The 12,568-nt window shown below is 40.7% G+C and overlaps 1 protein-coding gene across 6 annotated transcripts in view; it reads right to left on the reverse strand.

The window, feature by feature from the left end:
• The window catches only part of Cdkl2 (cyclin dependent kinase like 2), a 42,381-nt gene that overhangs the window by 25,917 nt on the left and 3,896 nt on the right, over positions 1–12,568 (reverse strand). For 5 of the 6 annotated variants that reach the window (XM_026785159.1, XM_026785155.1, XM_026785158.1 and 2 more), the window contains exons 3-4: positions 6,728–6,922; positions 453–631 (exon numbers count right to left, since the gene is read on the reverse strand). In XM_026785159.1, the coding sequence (XP_026640960.1) occupies positions 453–631; positions 6,728–6,922 (374 nt within the window). The remainder of the gene's footprint in view (positions 1–452; positions 632–6,727; positions 6,923–12,568) is intronic. The other variant, XM_026785160.1, reaches the window with a different exon arrangement.

The following is a 12,568-nucleotide window of genomic DNA, read 5'->3' on the forward strand; positions in this document are numbered from 1 at the left end:
ATCTTAAAGTTGTCTTGATTTGCATTTCCCTGATCGCTAAGGAAGTTGAGCATGACCTTAAGTGTCTTTTGGCCATTTGAAGTTCTTCCGTTGAGAATTCTCTGTTCAGCTCAGTGCCCCATTTACAAATACATTTCTTTCTGACCATTCAAATAATTCACTTTCCCTTTAAAATAAGTATATCCACCTCAGGTTATATCACTAGCTTTTTCTGGCATCCTGTAAAGTAAAACCAGGATCTCTCACTGCAGCAGGCAAGGACTCCACTGAGCTACCCAGCCCTCAAAGGAAATTTTTAAAAGAACTTCCAAAGAGAATGTACTAGGGATTGTTACAAACCACTCACTAAAAATTGAATCCAGGCCTGCCTTTCAGTGTTAAGTGGGTCATTCATTACAGACACATTCCACTCTTGAAGACTCTGCATCTGCGCCCTCATTCCTGACTCTTACTTGCCATACTTGACGTCACCAACCAGCAGTTCTGGAGCTCGGTACCACCGGGTGGCCACGTAGTCAGTGTAAACCTCCCCAGGAGCAGCCAACGTCCGTGCAAATCCAAAGTCGCATAGCTTCACAACACCAGACTGAGAGACTAGTATGTTCTCGGGCTTTATGTCTCTGTGTATGATCTAAGACAAAACACACACAGAACATAAAATATGTTAACAAATTAATGGGGGGGCAGTGCCTGCCATGAGCAGAGCACCACTGCTGTTCCTCTCAGAGTACAGCACAAGTGAGGCAACAGAGAACATCCATGCTGCAAGGATTAGCTAAACCAGCAAAGATATTAAATCAAATACGTATCATTAACAATCAAATCAACTTTCAGTCAATTACTACTATCAAGACCAAGAAATAAACATGTTGTTGAAGACTAGGGGTAGTCAAGGAAAATTTTTATGGAAGAGATAAGCTTTATGATAGATTTTTTTAATATTGTAATATGTTAGCAACCACTTGGCCACGCATGTGTCAGGCACTACATGAAGTTTTACACACTTTAACTGATTTTAACACACAGCCCCCTGAAATGGGTGCTATGATAGTTTCCACTTACAGAGGGCTAGGAATAGGCAGTAAAGGTATAGGAGTGTAAGGAGAAAGCAGGATACAGAAACATAACCTAGGAGAATTTGAGAGTGGAGTAGGAAAAAGCAGTGTGACCTCAGGAAATGCTACTGCTTTGATGGAACTCATAAATTAGAGTGAGGTCCGTTCTCTCATCAAAAATGAACGTTTCTTTTTCATTACTGGTTTGCATCAGAACACCACTAATTCAAAGACAAAATGGGAAAGAAAAAGACTCATAGAAGCATTGCCATTGCTGGACGTGCGGAGTCAGCCAAGCCTCCAGGACTGGCCATCCGATCTACGGATGTGATGGAATTGGCAAACAAACCAAGGAAAAGTTTAAGAAGGAGGCTGCCGAGCAGGAGAAGGCTCCTTCAAGTGCACCTGCATCTGGGGCAAACTGAAAGCTGCATGAGAGCTGCAATAACTACTGCAATCTCCCTGCAGAAGTCAGAGACCAGCAAATACGGTGTGACTATCATTGGTGGCCTAGGACACAGAGATTTAATCAATACCGTGATTACAGGCCAAGCTCATGCTGACAGTGTTGTCCTGATTGTTACAGCTGATGTTGGTGAACTTGAAACTGCTATCTCTAAGAATGGGCAGACCATTGAGCATGCCCTTCTGGCTTAAACACTGGGCATCAATCAGCTAATTGTTGGTGTCAACAAAATAGATTCCACTGAGCCACCCCATAGCCAGAAGAGATGGGAAGTAATGTTAAGGAAATCAGCACCTACATTAAGAAAATTGGCTAGGGAGTAGGAATTATATATGCAGTGGGGGAGGGGTGTGAATTAAGACCATGACAGGGAAACCCACAGAGACAGCTGACCTGAGCTTGTGGGAGCTCACAGACAGACTCCAGCTAGGAGGTTGGCATGGGACCGGCCTGGACTCTCTACATGTGGGTGATAGTTACATAGCTTGGTCTGTGGGGCCCCTAGCAGTGGGACCAGCAGGGTCTGACCCTGGCACATGAGCTGGCTTTTTGAAACCTATTCATAGCCTATGATGGGATGCCTAATTCAACCTTGATGGGGGGGACGGGGGCTTGGTCCTTCCTCAACTAGATATGCCATGCTTTGTTGACTCCCATGGGAGGCCTGCCCCTTTCTGAGGAGTGGATGGGGGTATAGAAAGGAAGTGGAGAGAGGGAATGGGAGGAGAGGAGGGAGGGGAAACTGGTTGGTATATAAAATAAATGTAAAGGTTAATTTTAAAAAAGAAAATTGGCTACAACCCTGACCAGTAGGATTTGTACCAATTTCTGGTTGGAATGGTAATGACGTGCTGAGCCAAGCGCTATAATACACCTTAGCTCAAGGGACAGAATGGCACCCAGAAGGGTAGCAGTGCCAGTGACCACACTGATGGCAGCTTTGCAACTGGCCCTCCAGGATGTCTATGATATTGGTGGCATGGTTACTGTCCCTGTGGGCCAAGGGAAGACTGGTATTCCCAAACCTGCAAGATGGTTACCTTTGCTTCAGTGTCACAACAGAAACATAGTCTGTTGATATGACAATGAGACTTTGAGGTTCTCTTCCTGAGAACAGTGTGAGCGTCAATGTCAAGCATGTGTTTGTCAAATATGTTAGACACAGCAATGTTGCTGGTGACAGCAAAAATGACGCACCAATGGAAGCAGCTGGCTTCACAGCTCAGGCGATTATCCTGGACCCCCAGGTCAAATGAGCCCTATGTCCCTGCACTGCACTGTCATACAGTTCTCACAGCTTACAGCTTGCGGAGTTTAAAGAAGAGTGATTGCTGTTCTGGCAGGAAGCTGGAAGATAGCGCTAACTTCATGAAATGCCTAAGAAAAGGAGTATGGTGTTTGTTTGTTTTGTTTGTTTGTGTTTTTTGATTTTGGGGGGGTTATTGTTTTGATTGAACTATATTTTTTTCCACTCTCCTTCCTTCCTCTCCTCTCCCCTTCTATCCTTGCCCATGCAAAAGGAGTGTGTTTTACGGACCATTTTGTGTTTGTGCATGTGTGAGTGTGCACACATGTGACAGTTTTAATGAAAACAACTTGACCAAAAATCTGTGACAGAATTTTGAGACCCGTTTTAAAATGAGAATTTTAAACCAGTGGCTCTCAACCTTTCCAGCACTGCAGCCCTTTAATGCACTTTATCATGTGCCCCACCATAAAATGATTTTCATTGCTACTTCATAACTGTAACTTTACAGTTGTGACTCATAATGTAAATATCTGTGGTTTTTGATGGTTCGGAGACTCCTATGAAAGGGTCATTCAACCCCCAAGGGGTCGATAACTGCAGGCTAAAAACCACTTAAACAAAACAAGTTTAAGGAGAGAAAACAAAAAGCTTTTGTATAGATACAGAAATGCTCTAAATGTGGAGGCAGTAAATATTAAAATATTAAACCCTGTACCTTGAAGATAGGCTGCATGGTTAAATATAGGCTGGTCAGTCATAAGGATATAAAAAATAAAGGGACAGAAATGCATGTATAAGCAGAATACACTTTCTTCAACAGAAAGCAAGACAATGGAAGCAGAGGCAGATGGATCTGAATTCAAGGCCAGCCTGGTCTACAGAGTGAGTTCCAATACAGCCAGAGCTACACAGAGATATCCTGTCTCCAAAAGAGAGAGAGAGACAGAGACAGAGAAAGATAGGGACAGAGAGGGAGAGATAGAGAGAGAGAGACAGAGAGAGACAGAGAGGGGAGAGAGAGAGCAAGCCAGCTAATGATGTCACCATATGCTAACTTCCTTGGTCATCCTTCTCTTAGGACTGGATGAACATAGAGTGCACTCACCCAAAGCTAAGCATTTCAGACTCACTGGGAAGAAACTGGGTTTTCTCTTTGTTTTTAATTATTTATTTTAATTTTTTGAAACTGTAAGTATATAGTTTCCCTCTTACTTTTCATCCCTTCAATCTCTACATTATATTCCTCCTTGCTATCAAATTTGGGGCCCCTTAATCATTGGTTGTTATTATATAAAAATGTATTTCTAAATACAACCTATTTAGTCTGTAGTTTTTTAGAGCTGGCCATTTGGTACTGGAGAGGTTATCTTTTAATTAGAAGGATTTATCAAAGTGAGTCTTGACTATCAACTTGAAGGGACAAACCTTTGGCTGTGTCCATGAGGTCAGTTTCAGAGACATTTAACTGAAGTGAGACCTATCCTGAACGTGGGGGACACCATTCCATGGGCTGGGGTCCTGGGCTGAGTCAAAGGGAAAAGCAGGCTGAGCACCAGCTTCACTGACTGCCACGCAATGCGACCAGCTGCCTCCCTTCCTGCCACCATGACTTCCCTGTCATGATGGATTGTACTCTCAAATGTGCATCAGATCAGCCCAGCCTTCCTTAAGTTGCTTTGATCAGAGATTATGTCACAGCAATGAGAAAAATTACTAATATGTTAAAACTTCATAGTGATCCAATTCCTGCATATCCAACAAATTATATATCATGTAGTCTATTCCTATGACAACATATCTCTGACTTATTAAGCTGGCATTCCATTTCCTAAGCTTGATTTATATGAAGTTTCATTATAAAAACAATGTCAAAACTGTATTTCTCAAAAATCAATTTTCTGAGAGTGGATCATTGATTTAGAGGATTCACAAGGAAAGCCTATTAAACTAGATGTCTCTACACACAGAAATATAGTCACCCTGAACTACATAATGAGAGTAGACAACAAGAAGACCCTAAAAACTGAAGATGATAAATAAGAAAAGGAAACAACCAAATGTTCAGGTAAATTATTTTTTCTTTTACTTACTTATTATTTATTTATGCTTCAGTCTGAGTGTAGTTCATGTATGTGAGCATGTTGGTGAGGACCTGAGAAAGGCATTAGCACTCCTGAGGCTGGAAGTACAGGTAGTTTGAAGCCACCTGATGTGAGTGCTGGAACCCAGTGCAGGGCTCTGGAAGAGTGGTGAGCACGCATGCCTGCGACATTGTCTCTCCAGTCCCTTCTTATATATTTGCTGAGAGAAGAGTTTCATGTGGCCTAGGCTGGCCTCCAACTTGCTACTTAGCCAACTGTCCTGGCCTCTACCTCCCAAGTGCTGGGATTCCTGAAATGTACACCATAACTGGATTGTGGTGCTCAGAATCACACCCAAGACTTTGTGTATACTAGGCAAGAACTCTACTAATGGATTATCTTCAGTTTTCAAACTATACACCACTATCACTCATGATGAGTGTAATCACAAAGAGGTATTATATAAAATATTTTGCAAAACTGTAAAAGCACATGTTGAGTTACTCATTTTATGTCCTGTAGGTGCTTTTCTATGACATTCAACAGACAAAAAAGTGTTGCTATAGACTAGATGAGAAGAACAGAGATTTTCATACTCTCATACTTTACAAGTAGGCAAAAAAAAACATAGGGCAGCAAAACATATACTACTTGGTATATACTTTAAATTTTCCTAATCCACACAGCAAATGTTATGTTAGAAAGAAAAATGGCCACCGGGTGGTGGTGGCACACACCTTTAATTACAGCACTTGGGAGGCGTAGGCAGGCGGATCTCTGTGAGTTCGAGGCCAGCCTGGTCTACAATAGCTAGTTCCAGGACAGGCTCTAAAGCTACAGAGAAACCCTGTCTTGAGCAACCAAAAAAAGAAAAAAGAAAAAAAAGAAAAATGGCCAATGAACAAATGTTTAAGTCTGGTTTATTAGTGAAGTATTTAGTATTCTAACATTCTTCAGGGCTAGATAGATGGCTCAATGGATAAAGGCACGTGCCACCAAGCATGACAACCTAAAACCAATTCCCTAGATTTACACAGTAGAAGAGAACAGACTCCTATAAGTTTGTACACTGTGACATGGGCACACACACAGTTAATCAACTTGTGTACAAAAGGTTACTAATGTCTGCAACTTACTTTAAATACATCAGTATTAGAGATTAATAAATTAACAGATAAATGGAGATTATAAAATTAGTGTACAGACTATAAATAACTACAACCAACTATTAAATGCATAATATAGCTACTGAGAATAGGATGTCTATTGTGTACCCTTTCAACATTTTAATAGGTACTTGTAATGGTCTTGTCCTTTCAGGGACAAGCCCCACCCACTTCACTCCCTTGTGCCCACAGAGGCAATTGGATTTTTCTTCTACTTCCAACCTGCTTGCTCTTTGCTCATCTCTCCTCCAAAAGAGGTGGCTGTGGTCTCCTCTCCTCTCCCTCCCCCATTTCTCTCTCACTCTCTCTTCTCTCTCTCCCCCTCCTCTTCCGTCCGCCCTCCATAACCCACTAAATAAATACCCACTCTGCATGGCATGCCTATTCATCTCTGTCTCTCACCTGCTGCTTCCCGCACACCTAGGACCCACAGAGGCCTCGGGTGGTGGACCCCTTGCCTACCTGCTGCAGCCCCTCAGGGACCTACACCACTTTTATCTAAACCATTACAGGCCTACCATTTTTTTTAGAAATACGATCTTTTAGAAATTTTTCATGTGTCATATGACACATGAAGTTCAGCAATATTGGAATAATACAATTCATTTCAATCATGTTACTAATTCAAACACAAAACAACTATCTCATTAAACTAAGTTACTAGTATCTAGATAGTCAAAGATTTGCAAAATAGGTATCATAATACTTACATTGTGACTATGGCAAAATCCAATTCCATTAATAATCTGAAATAAATACTTTTGAACTACTTGATAGTCTAGTCCATTTGGAAATACTTTCAAGTCATCAAGAATCGTGTGGTCAACAAATTCAAAGACTAGGTACCAGCGTTTTTTCTTCTTACATACTTCCAACAGATTCACCAAATTTTCATGCCTCAGTTGCTGTTATAAAAAATGCAAAATAATTTTAGAAGGCCAAGTTATGAGCAATTAGCTTCTCTTTAAAAGGTGCTAGTATGAGAAAAACGTAAATGCAACGCATATAGTGCATATTGTAAAAGAACATTTGAGTTCTAAAATAGCAAAGAGCATATTGTTCCTCTGCTCAGAGATCACAATAAAGTCAATAAGAAAAAAAAACCATTAAAAAGCATCCTCAGAACCGAATGGCACCAAAGACTAACAAGGGAAGGGAGACAGTAACAACCACACAGACACTTGCTGGAAAGAATCTATCAGACAAAGAAAGAATTTCATTAGGTAAAAAATCAGAAATTACAAATTTAGGGAAATTAAGGTTAACAGAATTTAATTCTATACTCAGCCCTATGACACAAAGAAATGATTAGGAACCATGGTAGATTTCTGTTACCCCTGCAAAATCCTGTCCTCTCCCCTAAATGAACCTCTTACCATCAGCTGCTCCAAAAGTATTATATTACCATAAAACTAAAAACATGCAAGGGCCTGAGGACACAGTTCAGTAACAGATAACTTAACCAACATGAGTAAGGTCCTGGGTTCATCTCTAACATGAAAGAGGAAGAAAGGGAGGGAGGGAACAGATGGAAGGGGCGGGAATTCCAAGATCTGTTCAACAATGCTATGTGAAAAGAGTAAGACAAATGGCAGATCGACACTAATCAAATATAAATAAAAAACTGTTACCACCTTTAAAAGGAAGAAACCACTAAAATATGTGATCAAGTAATATGACAGCCATTCAAATTGTATTTAAGTAAAAAAAAGTACAATTTTGAAAATGGGCAATTTATCCATTTTACACAGGAACAAACATTATACACATAGGGGCATCATGGCTATGAAGCAGGAAGCAACCATTTTATTTTATTTTTTGAAAGAGTATCTTTATTACATAGGTCTGGTTATCCTGGGACTCAGTACACAGACCAGAAGGCCTCAACTCAGAGAGATCCATCTGCTTCACCTCTGGAGTGCTGGGATTACAGGCGTGTGCTACAGTACCTGGCTATGTGCTGTAGGAATTCCTACCGCCAGTAGCCTTTAAGTTACCAGCCCACTTGGGTATGGCCTCTTATACTATATATGCCAAGATAAAGCATGCGTCCGGCCTCTCTTTCGGTTCCTGTTCCCCACTTGTGCAGAGGACTGTAATCTGTGAGTCTACCCCTAAATAAATAACCCTCTATTGTACTCAGTTCTGAGCTAATGTGGAATTTCTTTTAAGCATCTGTCTTCAGCTTATTATTTTTAAAAGTGCAATAAAACAGACAGCTAACTTAACTTTTCACAGGAACACTGAGACAGCAGAACAGTGGGATCAAATTTTGAAATAATGTAATTAACTCAAAGAATTCTATTTTCTGTGGATAATTTTGTTCAAAAACAAAGTAAAACAAAAATATTTTTCATACTGACAACAAATCTGCTTTAAAGAAAATAAAGGATTTCAGGCAGAGATTCAAGTAGCCTTGATCCTCTTGGATCAGCTTCCCATGTACTTGGACAATAAACACGGACCATCATAACTGACTGAAGTCTTTTTCGTTGTTTGTTTGTTTGTTTTTGTTTTCTATTTTTTGTTTGGTTTTTCAAGACAGGATTTTTCTTTGTAGCTTTGAAGCCTGTCCTGGAACTTGCTCTGTAGACCAGGATGGCCTCGAATATATATACAGATATAGTCACCCTAAACTATATACTATAACATAACTACATAATGGAAATAGACAACGAAACCCTAAAAACTGAAGATGATAAATAAAAAAGGGAAAATAACCAAATGTTCAGGTAAATTATTTCTTCTTTTACTTATTATTTATTTATGCTTCAGTCTGAGTGTAGTTCATGTATGCGAGCATGTTGGTGAAGACCTGAGAAAGGCATTAGCACTCCTGAGGCCACATCGTCTCTCCAGCCCCTCCTGCCTCTGCCTCCCGAGTGCTGAGATTAAGGGCATGCGCCCCCACTGCTTGGCAAAAGATAATATTAAAACATCCCAATAAATGCCAACTATGCATATCTAACAATACAGAGAATTAAAATACATAGAGGTAATAACATATCTCTCTTGTAAGGGGAAAGGGATGAAAAGGAGGGAGTAAGTAACATAACAGGGCCCCATGCCTCAGCACAGCTGACTCCATGATGGAAGTACCATTCAGGCTGTAAAACTCAGCATGTAGACAGCACCACCTGCCAAAACTGAAAGGTCTAATCCATACAAGTCTATAGTTCTAGGAAAGTCTCTAGATGTACTAACCTTGTTTGTTGGCTCTGTAGTTCTGCTCCGTCTAACTGCTCTTGTTAGCTGAAGTATGTCAACCCAGGACATGGCTTTTGAGCTTAAAAACTCACCCTCAGAAAGGCTTGGGTTACACTGGAATCCTGAACACCCATTACAGTTGTCAGCTGTCTTTCCATAGGCTTAAAACCATGCCCAAACCGTCTTATCTGGTGACCACCCCATAACAAGTACATTTAAAATGTCTAAGAATCTTCATTGCAAAAGCAGCTATTTGGGGGCATTAGTAAGTTAAGGTTGTATAGTATTTCATATAATTGCTGAAAAACTGGCAAAAGAATAAATGATGAAAGACTTGAAAAACAGTATAAAAGACAACAGGAAGCTAACAAATAGAAATCTACATACATCACTAACAGTATTAAGTGTGTGTTCTGTGGGAAATGCTTTGTGAAAGCCATGTATTTGGTTTAGAATGAGTGAGCCTATGAAGTATACAGCAAGCAAAAATAAAAGAACAAATCATCTGACAGCAGATGGACAGAAACAGCAGATAGCAAACCATCTTCCAATAGGGCACTTCCAACATCAGCAGAAACTGGGAGCCCAGCGAAGGCAGCCAGCTGGAGTTCCCAACTGAGAACATTGTTCCGTGGCCATATATGGATTATATTTCATAATTTAAAAAGCATTTTAAAAATACTACAAAATGACAACTCAATAACTGGGATTAATGACCCACAGAAGAGAGAATCTGTGAATTAAATGAGGAATCATAACGATTGTTGCTCAGAGTGCACAGTGCAAATGCGTGCTGGGGGCTGCAAATCAGGAGAGACGGTAAGGAGAAGTTAAATATGCTAATTGGAGCCCAAAACACTAGAAACATCATAGTAGGGGCTGGACAGATGGCTCAGCAGTTAAGGCTACTCCTCCAGTGGTCCTGAATTCAATTCCCAGCAACCACATGGTGGCTCACAACCATCCACAGTGGGATCTGATGCCCTTTTCTGACATAAAGGCTTACATGCAGTTAGAGCACTCATAAACTAAATAAATAAATCTTTAAAAAAAGAAGAAAAGAAACATCATACTAAAACTACCCAAAAGGGGAGGTGGGGCTTGAGATAACTCAGGTTAGAGCACTGACTGCTCTTACTGAGGATCTGAGTTCAATTCCCAGCATCCAAATGGTGGCTCACAACCATCTATAACTGTAGTTTCAGGGATCGTCTTTCTTCTGGCTTCTGCTGGCAACACACACACAAACACACGCACACGGTGCAAACATACATGAAGGCAAAAACACATACATATAAAATAAAAATAAATCTTAAAAAAAAAACCAAAAACACAAACAAAGAAAAGCACACTGGGCATGAGTGCATGCCTTTAATCCCAGCACTAGGGAGGAGAGGTAGATCTTTGTTAACTGAGGGCAGCCTGGTCTACAAAGTGAGTTCCAGGACAGCTAAGGACAGAGAAACCTTGCCTTGGAAAAAAAAAATGATAAAAAAAAATTTATAAAAGCCTCAGGATCACTTGTTTTCTCAGCAGGGGGCAGGTGGCAGCCACTGACCAGAGGAGGTGTACGGAGCTTGCTGGTTGGTATTCCTATGAAATGTTATTTGTATGACATGTGTTTATATATGTAAGCATGTGAAGGAGAATCAGTTTTTCTCCTTCCACCATGTGGGGCCTGGGGATTGAACTCAGGTTCTCAGGCTTGGCAGCAAGCACCTTTACCAGCTAAGCCATCTCACCCATTCTAGAATGTTTTGATGTTCTCTTTTTCTTTGTTTACATGATGGTTACAGGATCTTATTCAGGTTTGGTTTTGTTGAGACAGGGTCTCACTATATAGCTCTGGCTGTAGACCAGGTTGACCTTGAACTCAGAACTCAGAGATCTGTCTGCCTCTGCTTCCTGAGTGCTGGTATTAAAGGCATGTATCACCGTACCTGGCCCTTATTCAGGTTTTTATTCTTATGATATATATTATCATATACTTTTAATGCTTTTAATGATTATATGTCAACAAAAATTGTGAGAAAAACACCCAGACATTGGACTGGCAAGATGGCCAAATCCCTAGTGAAGTCCCTGGGCCCCGAGTTTCTAATGAGTTTTCTAAGTAGGCATCATTTCATATATCGTCACGACTTGCTCCTGGAAGAAATCACACATCCTTTGTGACTCTGCTGGAGAAGAGTCTGGAAGCTTGTCCTGGGTTTCCTCAGAATTTCAGTCCTTGCTACTTTACCCCATGCTGGTTTGCATTCCACACTTCCCAAGGCCATTGGTACAGTTCTATGCTGAGAAATGAGCCCTGTTCTTGATGGTCTTTGGGACCCCAGCACAGGTGGTAGGTAACAGGGTGATTGACAGATGCAGAGAAACGGAATATTTTAAGAATCATTTACATTCACTATATAAGTGGATAATTGTTTGTTTCTTATTGCCAAAAAGAAAAGAAACTTATCCTTTGCATTTTGGGGGTTGTTGTTGTTGTTTGAGACAGGATTTCTCTATATCGCCCTGGCTGTCATGGAACTTGCTATGTAGACCAGGCTGAATAAAAGAGTATTTTCTCTAAATTTGCCAAATACAAATGGACTGGATATTATAACTGTAATTCTTATTTGATAACTGTTTTTGTTGTATATAATTTTACTATGTTAAAGTCAAAACCTTCCTTTTTAATTAGATATGAGGGGAGAAATGCTGTGGAACAATCTTTTTGTATACTGTGAATATGTGTGGCTCTCATTGGTCTAATAAAGGGCTAAATGGCTAATAGCTAGGTGTGGGGATGAAGTCTCAAGGAGACACAGAGAGAAGGAAAATGAGCATGCTGTACTGAGATAAGTTACTGACCCATGATAGAGCACAGATAAAACATATAGGTTAATTTAAGTTGTAAGAACTAGTTACTAACAAACCTACGCTATCGGCCAAGCATTTATAATTACTAATAAGTCTCCATGTTGTTTACTGGTGAGACAGCATCCTGAAGAAAATCCTCAAGTACAGTTGTTGTTGCCTCTTTTGAGAGAGGCTTTCTCTATATGGCCCTGGCTGTCCTAGAACTTGCTATGTAGACCAGGCTTGCTTACAACCCACAGGGACCTGCCTGCCTCTGCTCCACAAGTGCTGGGACTGCAGGCATGCACCAAGTTTGCATGCACCAAATATAAAAACACAGGGCTAGGGAGACACCTAATCAGCAAAGCACAGGAGTCTGAGTTTGATCCCCAACCTGCATGAACACCCAGGCATGACACATGTGCTGGGAAGGTGAAGACATGAAGACCGGGGCTCACTGGCCAGAGAATCTTTTCTACTTGGCAAGTGCCTGGGTAGCC

The sequence above is a fragment of the Microtus ochrogaster genome, linkage group LG1 (genome assembly GCF_000317375.1).
Source record: "Microtus ochrogaster isolate Prairie Vole_2 linkage group LG1, MicOch1.0, whole genome shotgun sequence".
NCBI lineage: Eukaryota > Metazoa > Chordata > Mammalia > Rodentia > Cricetidae > Microtus > Microtus ochrogaster.